The sequence below is a fragment of the Necator americanus genome, chromosome II (assembly GCF_031761385.1).
Source record: "Necator americanus strain Aroian chromosome II, whole genome shotgun sequence".
Classification (NCBI taxonomy): domain Eukaryota; kingdom Metazoa; phylum Nematoda; class Chromadorea; order Rhabditida; family Ancylostomatidae; genus Necator; species Necator americanus.
The window spans coordinates 38,589,011-38,605,274 of NC_087372.1; the positions used below are offsets into that span (position 1 = coordinate 38,589,011).

Genomic DNA, 16,264 nt, shown 5'->3' on the forward strand with positions numbered 1-16,264 from the left:
TTGATCAGGAGGAGGAGTTCAGGAAATAAATGAAGAAGTCTAGGATTGAGCGATAAGCGATGGAAAACGGCTGAGCATTTTCTAATAAAGACAAATACAGAGGAAATTGGGAGTGGGAAAAATATATGACCAAGAAAGAAGGAGAAATAAACAAACTGTTCAAGGAAATGGAAAAAGTGCTCTTCACAGTTTGTTTACGTTTTGTGAGAAAGAAAATGTGAGAAATTGTGAGAAAATACAATTGGGAAAAAAAGGAATTATATTTTCTAAAAGAAAATCGGAAAAATGTGCCATGATCGCTAATAGCCGAACAGCCGTGTCAGTCAGGAAGGGACTTTTCGATGGAATAAAGGAGACAGAGGCTATAGTTCCTACATACTCCGTACAAATGATAATTTTCAAAACTTATTACTGGTCCAGAATCAAAGAAAAATCGGATATTTTTTGGATACAAAAAAAGTAGTAGAACTTTTAAAAATTTGCAAAATTTTGAAATCCACAAATATTGATCCACGATGATTCTTTTATACACGAGATGTTTTGTAGAATTTTTCCATATTACAGCCGTAGTGTTCGTGTTCGAATTATTCATGAACCCGCTAAAAAAAGCCTCACACGTACATACATATTGTGTGGGCAGCTACATAAACTACGAATTACAATTTTATTTCAAGAAAATTATCAATCAATAAGTTTTTTTCCTTTAGTTTTCTCTTCCTTCTACAGTGCTAGTTGAGAATTAAGCGGTTATTTTTTCTAGCCAGAAATATCTCGAACTTTCAAACTTTTAAAAACCACCTACGAGAGCTAAGAAATATTATTATTTATTTTATTGTTTTATTATTTTTCTTAGTTTTTGTTTATGCGTGGGAAAATTGTAATGTTCAACTATTTTTACTTGATTTACATAAATATGCGTTTGTCCGCGAGTGAATTGCTCCGTAACAATTAGAGCCATGGATCATTGGAACAAACATCGGGGGTTGTTTACGAAAAACAAATAGAGTGTTTTTTTCTTCTTCTTCAAGGATGATTCAGGTGTCTGTCGCTTTCTCTCCACGTCAGCCAGCATGGAACAGCTGTGGTCATTGTTATTGTTTTTAAAATATTGTTAGCTCAATGTTGATTTATTATTTTTAGAATAAACACAAGAACTTCTAAGTAGCAAATATCAGGACAGCTAGGAAGACTGTTTATGGAAGCTTTAGATCTTAAAAAAATCAAAATTTCCACATATTTCTTAGAAATAATCTTTAAAAAACAGAAAAATTGGTTTGAAATCGTCTTTTAGTACTATTTAAGAGTACGATGGTTTTTAGCACTATTTTTAAATTAAGATTTTTTTAAAGTATCAAAATTTCCGGATACTTCTACGAAATAATCTTTAAAAAACAAAAAAAATTAGTTTGAAATCGTCTTCTAGTATTTTTATTTAAGAGTACGATGGTTTTTAGTGCTATTTTCAAAATAAGATTTCTTAAAATATCAAAATTTCCGGATACTTCTACGAAATAATCTTTAAAAAACAGAAAAATTCATTTGAAATCGTCTTTTGGTACTATTTAAGAGTACGATAGTTTTAAGTATTATTTTTAAAATAAGATTTCTCTGATGTTGAAGCAGATACGAAATGATTCGTTCAAGAGATCACAATTATCCAAGAGGTAGTGAGGAAATGTGGATAAAATGGCTACCTCGGTGAGGTAGGTGAAATAATTTCTAGTTTCAGCGTTGAGTAAGTAATTACATGAAACATGAGTTATGTAGTTATGCGATTCGTCTAATGCAGAATTCGTCATTTTCCCCCGGGGCGGGGGTGACGGGGGGACGAGAAACATGAGATCAACATATGAAATGACGAAGACAGCGTATCGTATCGTTCGCCGGGAGAAAATGTGATGATGTGAAATGAAATCTCTAATGAAGTAATAGATGATGTAATTGTAACTCGTTAACTCTTAAATGAGATCATTTTGAGGTAGGCTGCGTAGTAGACGTGTCTGAGTCAAATAACTCCCTTTTTCTTTCGTTAGAATGAGATTGGAAAGGGTATCGTTGGTGAGTTATTAGGGTAAGAGCAGCTGAAGAATTGAAGGTTAACTTCAGCACAAAAAAATTCCCCCTTTAATTTTCAAAAATGAAGGTGTATGTGGCAGAAAAATAGAGAAATACATAAAGAAAGAGAGGATAAAAAAGAGAAATAAGGAGGAAAAAAAAGAGCGATAGACCTAAAAATGTCTCGAAGAAATCCGAATCGGACGATCGTAGTATAGAATGTAATGTAATGGATAATTATAATATGATAATAATTTAGAGTGTAATGTAATGTAGAATACATAGAAAATTCATGGATATCAACAACAACATTAATTTCTCCAGGTTTTTAATTAAAATTAAAATAAAAGAGAGAAAATAAAAGAGAAATTTGAAGAAAAAACGAGAAAAAAGGAGAGATAGACCTCAAAGTGTCTCAAAGAAACTCATATCAGACGATCGGAGTTTTTTTTTTTCTGGAACCACGTTATTCCGTTAGCCTTTAACACTTAAACAGTATTTCCGTAAAACATGTACGCAATCGAAAAAGACACGTGTATTTAATTTTTAATAACGTGTATGTAATTTTAGTTGCGAAAAATAGAATACCAACGACGTCATGTCGATTCCGCCCACGTTCCTGAAATCAAAAATGAATCGCTTTTCATGGAATTGAAAATCAACTTTAAAATACTTCAAAAACTTTAAAATATCATCTATAATTATTTCCTGCGGAGAATTTTTCCTTTCTGAACTTTCACAAAGATAGCAAATTGCACAATTATATGCAATTTTTATTTTTATTATTATTAACTATTTTTATTATTATTGAAGGTTTTTATTTTATTATTATTATTATTAGCTTTTTTTCTAATTTCTTTGAATCTTCACTCAAAGTAGGAGTCAGTCTCGAGCTTGTTATAAAGGAGGATCAAGAAAGACGTGAGTTATATTCGTTTGTGTTTCGAACGACATAAAAATTGCAAAATTTTAATTTCTAGTAGGTAAAGGAACGCGTTATCTGCCTCAGTTCTGGCGCTAGATTTAAATCTACGTTTGTTAAAAGTTTTTCAGGTGGGTGAAAATTAATTCACAAGCGAATTCACGTAGGGAAAGGTGTGGATTTCGGATACACGCCAGTTGTTGACGTAATGGTTACCCGGGTTGCGCTGGTTTTTTCTTTCTCCCACCAAGCAATGTCTCGAATTACATCGAGAACGTCATGATGTTGAAGGTTCAAGGATTTTTTCTACAAGAGAAAATCCCAGAAAATACAATTAATAAGTACTCTTAGTACATAATTTTGACCTCATCATTAGAATCAGTGAGTGATTCATGGATGCCCAGCAGAACATCCTGAAATCTTCGTAATGAATGGTGCTGAGGAAGGTGTCGAGAAATCGAGGTAAGAATTGGAAAACACCGCATTGCATAGGTTTTGAGCCTAATTAATCAGTTTTCGTGAATTACACTACAAAATAATCCGAGAGAATGTTTTCCAAGAATGTTTATCCGAGAAACGCTCGGGCTGCGAAACCTCACACGAAGCAATCATGTAGCAGCTCGAGGATGAATAACGAAGAAGAGAAGAGGCGGAGTGACGCGTTAGCGCAGCCGAGTGTGCGTGGGTGGAAAGATCGAAAGAGCGTGAAGAAGCGGCTCGGCGGGGGGAAAAAAGAAACGAGCGCTAGCTCTGCAGCAGCAGCAGCAGCACATCCTAATAAGGGGCGAATTCACGCCACCATGGGGCCCAGGCAGGCAGCGCTACAACAACAATAAGCGCCGAGCGGATACGGAAATGTCGTCGGCACTTGTGTGCAAAACGGTCGGCAGCGGAACAAACGATTGTTCAGAGGCACAAAAGAGGTGCAGATCGAACAAAACGGTGCGGATGAAATGACGTCGGCACCAATTCATCGCAATTCAGCCCTGCTTCCCAGCGCCGTGCCTTCTAATCGTCGCGGGCAAAGTGCGTGCTACGTAGGTGTGTGTGGGGGCGAAGAAATCCCTTCACGAACTACCGTAAGCCGAGCCGAGATTTTGGATCGCCGAGCTGTTCAGGGCATCTTCATCGTAGCAGCGGTTATTGGAAGCGACGAGGTTTTGTGATAGTGACGTCCTACGTACGCCTTCGTCGAAGGGAAATTATAGGGAAGAATTCGTAGGGCTTAGAAGAGATCCTAGGAATGGGAGGAATTGAGGATGAACGGGTGAATCGTCCAGAAATTTCTTTTGGAACATATTATGAACCTTTTTTTTCGCTAGGAACCCCGTTAAGAAATCCAGTAAGGTATGCAATGAGGTGTTGTCGAACTTTTTCAGAGTCAACACCCCCGGGAAAACAATCCAAGTGGAATAATGTGAATTTGAATGATTTATGGATATGAACTAAGTAATATGAACTGGTGCCGCTGAGAAAAAACCCCCTCAAAAACCCCTTCATTTCGATTGAATTCCCTATTAGGTTGGCTTAGTGTGCGAGTTTACAGCACCTCAACAACACGATGAGTCACGTGAGATTCGTTCACGAATGTACAAGTACTGTAGCACGTGCAAGCAGTGGAAAATAATGCGGAAAACTCGTCCAACTCGTCGTACAGTCCAAGATTCCTGTGGTCCGAGATTGCTTCGCTTGACGTGCTGCGAGTAATCCTCGTATAAATGAGTTGGTTTCAATTTAAATATTCTGATTGCTCTGGGAGGGAGATTTCATGACAGAGGCTGGGAGTCCAGAGCAGATCCAGAACGCCAAAATTTTCTCTAAATATAGTCTCTAAATATCCCTGGATACCATGAAATTGCGCTTTGCAGTAGAACATCTAGAGCACACGAAAACAAAATTTTTTTGAACAGACACAAATCCGAAAAAAAAACCCGAGTCGATATATTCACGAATTATTCGGGGCCGATAGAAACAGGACATGGAAGCGGCTTAGCATTTTTAAATACCTAAAATAAGCAATGATGAAAAAAAAAACTCAAATAAATTTCTTTCATAGCGGGGGAGAGGAGAAGGAAACCACAGAGAGGAGAAAAAAACGTTCCGGTGGTACGAATTTCAAAAGTAATCACATTAAATGAAGGAAAACTTTTCTTTCGTACTCTACATCTCATTGGAAATCGTGGAAGAACGTTGAAGAACACCCGTTTAGCTCGATAGCAGCTTCAAAATGATCGTATGACATGAAATATCGTATGGATTGGCATTTTTCTATTCCGAAAATCGCTGAAAACGTTTTTTTTTTGGTTCAGTAAAGTAGAGTAAAGCGTAAAGTAAAGAAAAGAAAGAAAAGAAAGTAAAGAGTAAAGTATCAGTAAAGCAAGGGAAGCGTGTTGTTTGATGGAAAATTGCATTGATGGAGAATTGCTCAAGGAGCGACGAATGATTTCAGCAGTACACTAAACACTTTTCCATAAAGTGCACACTTACTTTATGGAAAAGTGTGAAAGCACGTATAGGAGAGCAATTAAGGATGATGTGAGCGGAACTTACTTACAAGTACAATGCACCTAGTTACTGTGGGGGAAAAAACATCCATCCATAGGCGAATAAGAAGAACACGATGTGGGAAGAAGGATCGAGAAAGAGGGCGAGAAAAGAAAAGAAAAAACGAGAGCGAGAGAGAGAGAGAGAGAAAAGTTGAAGAGATCCCCGAGGCATTGCGTGGGCTCAGCGACGACGACGACGATAAGCGACGAGACGTGGACGAAAATGGAAGCGATGCGAGAAGCGCATAGTGTTGGATAAGCGAAGATTAGAACGTGCCCGCGTAGCTCTCCCTCTCCCCTCCCTTAGGGACCGCGACGCCTCCTCATTCGGGGGCGGGGCAATCGGCACCACCACCACCACCACCACCATCGCTCCTGCTGATTCTCTTCGTTACGTACTACAAATTCAACGTTCGTATCTGGTAGCGAGCGATGAAATTTCGGGATGAGAGAGAGAGAAATGAGAGAGAGAAGACGAATTAAACACTCTCAATCAACGATTCCTTGATTAGGTTGCCTTAGATGGATTTTTTTGACTCCAAACCATAGTTCTCCATGGTCGATGTTAGTGATTCGAAACCGTACTCTTGGATGTTCGTACAGAAATATTCATACAGAAGTATCAACGCCGACTGCAAGTCCCCACTAGTCCCCGAATTTCCCAGAATACAAAATAACTGCACAATGAAGACAGTTCCCGCCGTAGTTATCCAAGAAAGAATCCACATTCGTTACGTACATTTCGGAGTAAGGAGAACGGGGATGATGGTAAATACTAAATACTTTCAGAGATAGCATTTCTATTTTTTTTCCATTTACTGTTTTCGATTTGGATTTAAAAAGTTTGCTTTGGGTTTTAAAAAAATTAAACTAGATAGCATTTCTATTTTTTTTGTTGTTTTGGATTTAAAAAGTTTGTTTTGAATTTTAAAGGAACTTAAACTTCAAAACTAGATACCATTTCTATTTTTTAAATGTACTCTTTTTGATTTGAATTTAAAAAGTTTCTTTTGGATTTTAAAAGAACTTAAACCTCAAAACTAGATAGCATTTCTATTTTTTTTTATTTACCCTTTTTGATTTGGGTTTAAAAGGTATGTTTTGGATTTCAAAAGAACTTAAACTTCAAAACTAGATAAAACTAGATAACATTTCTATTTTTTTAAATTCACTGTTTTGAATCCAAAAAGTTTGTTTTGAATTTTTTTTCAAAAAAAAAAGAGTTGAAATTTCTCCAAAAGTCTGATATGACGATATTTGAAGTGTGAATTTTGCTGAACATGATGTTAGAGCTTTCCTCAGACGCAGAGAAAAAAAGGTGTAGGAATAAATTTCACGACGAGATTCATAGCACCATAATTACGACGTAAAAAATGCGGCTTTTAAATTCAAATGAATTATAATGTTTTCCGAGTGTACACTCAATTTCTGCACTAAAATTTTGCACTCAAAAAAAGCGTGTTTCGAGCAAAAAAAAGAATAATAAATGAGAATCTGTGGAAAAATAGGAAAGAAAGCGTGGATTTAGTAGTAAACAATGAATAAAACATGGATTTCACATAAGCCTCTTTGTTCTGTATCACGGAGAAAACTTGTTTTCTCTGTTCCCTTTAGAGAATCCTAGAACTGAAGGAAATCATTTGAGTCGAGTTGGTCAACCTCAAAAAATTTGAGAATGATGCAGTGGTTTTTTGCTGATCACTCAGGGAAAAGAAAAGTATCAAAACAGAAAGGAATACATATCCCAGCTAATTATTGCTTAAAAATTCTTTTCTAAAGATCCAGGAACGGTAAACAATTTCTGAATACGAGATAGTTTCTCGTCAAAGCTTCATCAGTTCCCAATTCAATTAAGTATGGTCTTAAAAATAACCCCTTTTCTAAATTGTTGTTCCTTCCCGATGTGAAATGAATTGTACGATGGCTGTTCGGATGAAGATTTTCACAGGTTTTTTTTTGAGAAAATAATTATTTTCCCACTTAGAATTCTGGATGAAAAATATACGCTATGAAATTCGCAATGAAACTATCGTGATAGATAGGATTAAAGAGGAAAAAAACTGAATAAGAAGGATTTGAGGATGCGATTTGGGAAAATTCTGCACCATGTATGACTCTGAAAGAGGGGTACAGTACGGGCTACAGTGTACAGTCATACAGTGAGGGTTATACAGGTGAGGTAAACCCAACCATAACGTCTACGTATCTTAATTCTTGATCCTCGGAACTCAGAAAGTAAGCTACCAGACTTATCCAGAGAGCTCAAGAAAATAATGAATACGAGCAAAAAAAACCCTAAGAATCCAGGAAAATTGTTCCCGAGCTCAGCCGACACTCCAAGAGTTTTTCCTTGAGATTTAGCAATGTCGTAATTTTCCGGGAACTCAGGATCAGAGCACAAAGTGGTCTTGAAAATGTGCACAATTTCCTAGAAACCTATGGAAAGGGAGCGGAACTGGGTTCCGGATCACCTGCTTATTATTCAGCAGAGAAAATTTCGAAAGCCATTTCGGTGACGGGAAGGCTCCTATGCAAAGGAGGAGGACAGCGACCTCATGAGTGTGGTGAATGAATGAATGAATAAAAGAATGAATGAATAAATGAATGAGTGAATGAACGGATAATTCAATATTTATAGAAAAAAGAAGATGACGACACGTGAAAGACGAGGGATCCGTTTCTACGCAGAGGAGGACAGCAACCTCATAAGTGTAGTGAATGAATGAATAAATAAAAGAATGAGTGAATGAATAAATAAATGAATGAATGAATGAATGAATGAATGAATGAACGAATAAGCTAATATTTATAGAAAAAAAGACGATGACGACTCCATAAAATAAATCCGCTTCAGGAATCGATTCAAAAACAGCGTGAAAAGTTGACGCCGAAGAGGAGATTTTTCCCTCCTAGACCTCACAGAGATGAAATACTAGACGAATTGGTGGTGGTAAACTGAAGCTTCACGTACCTGGCCTTCTTGGATCGATTCCAGTAGGTGGTGAATAGAACACCAAGTACACCGAATAGAACGGCCACAACAAGCACAAGTACGGCAAGTTTTAATGTTGTTCCACGAGGGGATGGATCTATAAAGAGGAGATACGATACGATACGAAAAAAAAAACATGTAAACATAGGCAGAGAGTGAGTAAATTTTAGCCGCTGACGTAATTGTAATGTCAATAGATGACTAATAAATGACTTTGTTTACGTCATCGATGAGGACATCAGAATCCGGTGAGGAAAAAAAACCCGAAAGATTAGAAAACTAGCATCCAGTGTAGAGATAATTCTTCGTTCCGGTAGAAAAAAGGACTCGGAAGATTATTAAACAATAGAAAACAACCCCATTTAGAGAAAATTCCTCGCTATAACTTATCCTCCAAAGCAGCAATTCCTACAATTCCTTAGAAAAACCAAATCCTAAGAAGTGCAAAGTAAAGATAAATCCTAAGAAAAGCAAAATAAAGAAGATGTGGATTTTTAGGAGGAGAAAAAGATAAAAAGAAAGGTAAAAAGAGCAGAAAAAAGCGGACAATTTCTGGAAAAGGGAAGAAGCAGAGTTTCTGGAGCAGCTCTTCGCTTCTCCATATTGGTTCAACGGTTCTTTCCAGGCGTCTCCCAGCCATATTTCCGAAAACAATGAGGCAAAACATATATAGTATTTATTGAGAAAGCAATAATAAACGACTATGAGGTGAACGAACACGGATAGGATTACAATAGCGACAATAATAGCCAGGCAATGGAGCTGTAAAAAAAAAAACAATGGGTTTTTTTCCCTGCCAATGTTCAAAGTTCTACTGGGATCCAAGTAATTCAGGATTTAGAAATGTCGAAAAAGTAGCTTTATCTCTAAATCTCTGGATAACGGATAAATTAACCCTGAGAAAAATTGTTTCAACTAAATTTCGACATCTAAACAAGCGGAATTCTTAGAATTTTTTTTTCTTAACAGAAACTGTTCGTATTCGGGATGATGACAACGATCCGATGATCCTTAAAGCTCCTAGTTCGTTCACAAAATCGATCACATATTTATATAATTACTAAATTAGGATTTAAAAAATGTTTCGTCACAATTAAGCAGGGATTTTCAAAGAGTTTGTCCAGAATGCTTGCTGAAATACACTACAATTTGCAACATATCGTCGTCGATTGAAAAAAAAATGAGTAGCGGAAAAAAAACGAAATAAAAAGAATGATGATGAAAAACATGTAGTACTCGAGCAAATGCAGTTTTTTTTCCCCTCAAAAATAGCGTAGAGAAAAGTTTGCAGACGCTAAATTAAATTCGATAAATTACGCCGAGCAAAGAATATGATGTTGGATTTTTTCTGGATCACAGCTAAGGTACTGTATTGTTTTTTTTTTCTGCAGAGAACAAGAGAGCTGGCTGATAATCCCGAGGTTTTTCTGGAAAAATTCGGTCTATACCTCGTAATTTTCTCGAGACATGAGGGGAGAATTAACCTATATTGGGGTAAGGTTGTATATTTTATAATACTATACTTTATATTTATTTTTATTGTTATTTTCCCATCTCAGCGCAAGGTAGAAAAGTAGAAAAAAAATCAGAGACGCGCATATGTAGCACAGCAACGACGATAACTTTATTTGGAGTGAGAATAGGTGACAAAGAAAATTTTCCAGTGATTCCGGATGCTGAGATTCACCTATGAATGCGAACTTTTTTACTTTCAAAAAGTTCTTTTTCGATATTCATTTTATAAAATGGAGAGATTTCCAACGGAGAAAATCCTCTTTTCATTTATTTTTATAATATATTATTAAAAAACTGGGTTGATCCTCCGATTTGCCTTGTGACGACAGCGTATTTGCGAGAAATGAACTTATGGACTGCTGCTAAGTTTGGATTATGATCTCATACGTAATCCATGGGATTAGCTGTTCACGCCTCTGCTACGGTCATCAATCCGTGTACAATCACATCCTAACATCTCTAAATATTTATAATCGTTTGGCTAGCGGAGGATGATGATGGATGCACAAAGATAAAAGATTTCTTGGCGTTAAGGGACTGTTTATTCTCATCCCAATCCTAAAAGATGTTTTTTTTCGGATTAAATTCGAACAGAAAATGTTTTTTTGGATTAAATTTGAACTGAAAATGTTTTTGTTTTGGATCACATTTGATCTGAAACCTTTGGAGAACAATAGCGGCGCTTAGAAATATTTATGAAAACAAAAATACTTCATTATTCATATTTATTCTTCTTATTCTTTATTCTACTTTATTCTTATTTTTCTTCTGTTTTATTCTTCTTTTCTCGAGCCTCTTACTGAGAATGTAGAAGAAATGAATCCACTAACTGCTGCGTTTCAGGTTGTATCTCTCGGTATTCCTGTACTTTAAGAGAGGAAAAAAAGAAAAATAAAAATAAAGGTAACAAAAAATTTGAAAAATAAAGAACAAAGACATCGTTCGTACTAAAATAGAGCCAAAAATAGAAAACGATCATACTTTTCTGGAACCGGAAAGGAGTTCCAGGTTTGCCTAAGCGCTCCTATTCTACAGCACCTAACAATTAGAGTGTCATCATTCGGAATGCAGTTTCTTTCGACGTCCTCTATTGCAAAGCGTCACTCTTGCGTCCCACCCCTGCCTGCGATTCGTCGAATTGCTATGAATTCCCTATCGGGGCACTCGAATGGATTTTCGACGAATCACAGGCGGAGGCGGTGCGCAAGGGTGGCGCATTGCAATAGAGGACAATCGTAAGGACCGGCAACACCGATTTACAGTGAAGCAGGGAGGGATGAGCGGGACCAGCCCTGCTGCCTTCATAATCTACGACCCTATATAGGTATACACCAATGAAAATCTATACCGTGCGTGGAATGATGCCTTTAAGAGCAAGAAATTATCCACGCCGAATTTTCGCACGCAAAACTGCAAAAATATTCTAAATATAGCCTGTTCCCAGGAAAAGTTTTGCAATGCGTGAATCAAATGACGCAATAAAACTGGGATGAGGGATGCGAAAAAAGCGAACGATGATAATCGTAACATTTCTCATTTCATTTGCAACGCTACGGAAATTTTCCCCTTAGGGAAAAAAGAGGGAATGGATTGTCTGAGGGGTCAACATGGCGATATCGCCTAGAAATCAATCTCAACGGATCTGCATCCATCATTTTTATAATTATAACTATATTTCCATGAGTCTGCAGAGCATTTTTTTTTTGGATTTTTCCAATCCTCAACATTTTATCCTTAAACTTGGCGGTGATGATGCTGTAAGAACTCTAAGAACTCTGAGAACTCTAAGAAAACGAAACCTCAAGAAATGTGTGAAGAACTGATGTTTTCTTCAAGTTCCACTTCATCAACAAAAAATTGAAGCAAAGCGAAACGAAGGAAAGAAGAAAAATGTTGAGGTGGAAAAAAAAATTTTCTGCAAATCATTTTGCAAACATATTTCTAAGAAATAATTTCCATTAGTCCGTAATTTCCTCGAATGTTCTTGGGAATTAAGATGACGTTCATTGAGGTTTTCATTCATGAGGGGTTGGGGAAGAAAAAAACTTTGCTCTGCAGAATTGCAATTTCTATTCTATTATTGGAAATGCAGCAGCAAGGAGAATTGCAGAAATGATGCATGGAATTTTTTTCCGTTCTCAATGTGCAAATATAAGGTTATGAAGGCACACGTACTTCAATTCATGCACATAATTTTTTTATACTCCAGAAAAAACCTGCTAACGATGATATAAATAGATAATTTAGAATTTGCGTAGTCACCTATAGAGCATGCCCTTTGTTTGAGCAAAGAAAAGAAAAGAATTCAGGGAAAAAAAAATCCCCTAAGAAAATAGCTAATGTCATACCCGAATAGATCACTTAGCTTTAGTACTTAATTTCTGTTCATAGATTAGTTCTTCTTACGATTATGTAGAAGAAAAATTTGAAGAAATTTGAAGAATTTAATTTAAAATATAATTTAAAATTTCAGTAGTGGGAGGTGGGAAAAATTTCCCTCAAAGACGCTCCTAGTTCTTGAAGGACGGATTTCCCAGAAAAAAAAAACTATTTAACATGATTAAGGAATATTATGCACTTAAAGTACGAATTTCCAAGAAAAAAGAACTATTTAATATAATTAGGGGAATAAAATATGAATAAAAATAATTTCTCAGAATTAATAAACAAAAAAACAAAAACAAAAACATAAACTTAACAAACTAAACAAATAAGCTAGACATAAACTTTTCAAAAGCCATTTTTACGAGGTAAATTTTCGCTTGGGAGACTGATGATTCGGGAACGTACGCCGAGATTTCGTGGATATTAGTAATAATATTAATTTTTCCAGATTTGTAGTTAATTCAGAGGTTTATCCGGTGTTCCTTCTTTAAAAGTGAAGCAGAAAGAGCTAGAAGTGTCATTTTATGTCCGAATTTCAACATTTTCCCTGGATATGAAAACTTTGAAGTAACTTGCGGGTTAGAAATTTGTTTGGATCCAGGTTTATGGTCGATAGTTAATGGTTCCAGCTAAACAGCTGTTTCGAAGTGTCCTCCTGGCCATAAAATTGGAGCGGTAGCAAATTATAAATAAATGTGCTCATAAAACAATTCAACGCTTTGAAATCCTGGAAAAAGTAAGAAAATGGAAAAACGATGATTTCATTCCACATTCCAGAACCCTATAAAACATCTGGATACCCCATAACATCACCAGAGATTGCAAAATTAATCTATTCACCAGGAGAAATATGGGAAAATTTATGGATAATTTACGTTAATCGGAAAAGGAAAAAAATCCATTAAATATTGCTGCCGCCGAGAAGTTTTTGAACAACTTCCGGACTCAGCATCTATCCAGAGAAAAAGTGTCTGCATTATTATTCCTTGGATTTCTCTATGAATGACTCATTGAATCTTTTTTTCGGTGTCCTCAGAGTTAAAATAACTCCATAACTGGAACATCTACCGTTTCCAAGTTTTTTCAACGGATGTGAACTTAAGGGGTGAGGAAGTCGGAAATGTTTTTATCGATGTAAAAAAAACTGTCAAAGATTCTGCAAGTTAATCTATTTTCACATTTTCCTCTTAACTTTTGCGGAAAAAGCTGTGAAGAGGCACAAAATGCAAATCTACGGTATTCAGAGACTTCACTATATGTACGTTCAACATTAAAAAAATTAGAAAAAAAAATTAAAGAAAAAAAATAAAGACACTTCTGTTTCATTTTTTTTGCTGGAAGAAATATTTAGAAATAATGGAAATATCGAGGAAGGTGGTTTCGAGGACCGTCTCGATTCTAATAACTTTAAAAAATACGTTAGGAGAGTTTCAAGAAGGATGATAGGAACGTTTTTTTATTAGATATTTTTACTTTTGTTTTATAATATATATTAGATATTAAATTTTATCAGACATTTTCATAATTATAGCAATTATTTGTTGCGCTGAGCCAAAAAAAAAACATGGTAGATGCTTTTTTCCCCTCAACAAAATACGACAAATGAAAATTGATCAATGTCGATCGTTTTCTCGGAATAAACTCGCATTTGGCTACAGTAGCAGAGGAGGAAAAAACGAGTTCTGAGCAGATAGTCGCCACATGTATAGAATTCACGGAAGTAAACACAAGAGAAACGTGTTCTTTAGACGAGGCGTAGCGTGAGAGAAGAAAAAAACGTTCCGTGGGAGAAAAAAAAACCCAATCCCAATCACAATCCCTTCATAATTACTCGGTCAAGCAAAAAAAAAAACGAAACTGAGACGTCAGAGATTTTCCCGTGGATAAAGTGGATTCATTCTTCTACAATTCAAAAATGGAAATGTTAAATATTCGATTCTGTTAGTTGAAATCCAGCGGCAAGTTAGAAAAAATTTCTGTTTCGATTTCCTGGACGGAGGAAGCGCTGTATGTATTTCTGGAATGAACTCAGAAAAAATAAACAATTGTCCAAAAATTGAATAAAATTAAACATCAATCAAAGATCTTATTCAATTCTTACTAGAAAGACGCCATGGGAACTGCGAATCTCAAGGAAAAATTAAGTTAAATTAAATTAAATATTATTCGAAAATCTTACTGGATTTTCAGTAGAAAAGCATCATGGGGCAACCAAATTCAAAAGAAATTCTCGTCGACCTCCATCAACCTACGACGGACGCAACGTGAAAGCAAAAAAGAAACAATGATCCATGAATGCAAATAAAATCCAAAGAAGAGACACAATGTCTAGTGTGACAGCGCTTTTTTGCTCACCGCAAGAGTAAATGGAGAAATTTTTCCGAGGAGGAGATTACGAATGATCGAATCGGGTCCACAATGGATCACACCGAGACCAACATAACGTCTTTGTTTGTTTTTTGGATCAATGGCACAGATTTTTCTCCCTCGTTACCGAAGTTCCTTTTTTTCTAGGGGAAAAATTCCATCGGTTGAGATTTTGCACTTTGGAATCTCGGACCAATACGGAAAGGTTAGCTAATCCAAAAATGAGTTGTCTTAATCCACAAAAAAGAAAGAAACCAAGCGCTATTTTTCCTGGATTTTTCCTGGTTCACAAGTCCAGAACCTCACTTAAGGCGCTTACAGAATAAGGTTGAGATCATTCCTTAAGTCAATGATCCAACCTTCGGATAGGATAAAAGGGCTGAAGTAAACTGGAGTTGAAGTGAAAATCCGATTTTTTTTCTGGGCGGAAGGGGAAAGGTTAAAAGCTTTTTTCAAGGAATTTCAAAGGATTTTGAATTTTCAAGAAATCTGGAGCAAAAACTCAACTCGTATAGGTACCCAAATTTAAAAAAAAAATGTTTAAAGAGAAAAAAAGAGAGAAGAGCGAGTTTTTTTTTTGGAGAGGAAAAAATATGAGAGTTCGAGGGTGCAGCGCGAGCGTCGAGTTCTTCCCAAGCACCGTTTGACATCAATGGTGTTCGCGGGAAGTTTATGGCGGAAAAGTTCGTAATGAAAGATGCGGCAGATGCGATCGATAGAAGGGGCCGAGTGGAGAACAAAATGAGGAGCGGAGAGGAAAATTTTATATAAAAATACACGCATGGAGGAGATACACACACACGCAAATGGGGCCGAGGATTCTGATGGAAACGTCGTGCGCGCGTCGAAGCAGTCGAGCCGTGTCGGCTGCGCTGTCGCTGAATCGAAGTGAACGAGCGAGCGAACGAGCCGTCGGCGAACACACCGAACCTATGTTTACGTTCGAGTAACCATGCTTCAACGAATCCGAGTGATGGTTGAATGTTCGTTGAGGTCTGCGGTGTTCTCACATAGTCGACAAAGAGGAAAATATAGGAAAAAAAAAAAAAAAAACGACAGCTCAGTCAACGAAAACAGTGAGTCAGGAGGAACGAACAGTGAGGAGCGCCTCGTAGAAATGTAGGGGCAGAGCAGGGCAGAGGAAGAAGATGAGGGTAGGAGGATTCAAAATTTCGACTTGGTTGACGTAAGCGTAGAGACCCACTATAGCCGCTATCCGCCCACCGAATCCTATCCTAGTTTTTTTACGGGAGGAAAAAAAAAACAAGGTAACGGTCGGATTTTTAGGTCCCCCACCCCCGCAATCAAAGTTTCCATCAGTTTTTCATCGTAAAAATTTCTTGGATCAGCCGCCGAAACGGGAAAAGAAGCAAAAGCAGCGAGCTTCACTTCACTTCAACAAGTGCATCGTTTCCAGGAAAAGCTGCGTTCTTTTAGAGGATGCGCGTAGGAGGACGTGTGCACAAAGCGGCCATACCCCCA

The 16,264-nt window shown here is 36.8% G+C and overlaps 1 protein-coding gene across 1 annotated transcript in view; it reads right to left on the bottom strand.

Moving 5' to 3' along the window:
* RB195_020758 (uncharacterized protein) overlaps window positions 1–16,264 on the bottom strand; it is a gene marked incomplete at both ends in the record, with an annotated part of 47,164 nt that overhangs the window by 9,391 nt on the left and 21,509 nt on the right. The window contains one exon of the mRNA XM_064189210.1: window positions 8,495–8,612. Within this exon, the coding sequence (XP_064045091.1) occupies window positions 8,495–8,612 (118 nt within the window). The remainder of the gene's footprint in view (window positions 1–8,494; window positions 8,613–16,264) is intronic.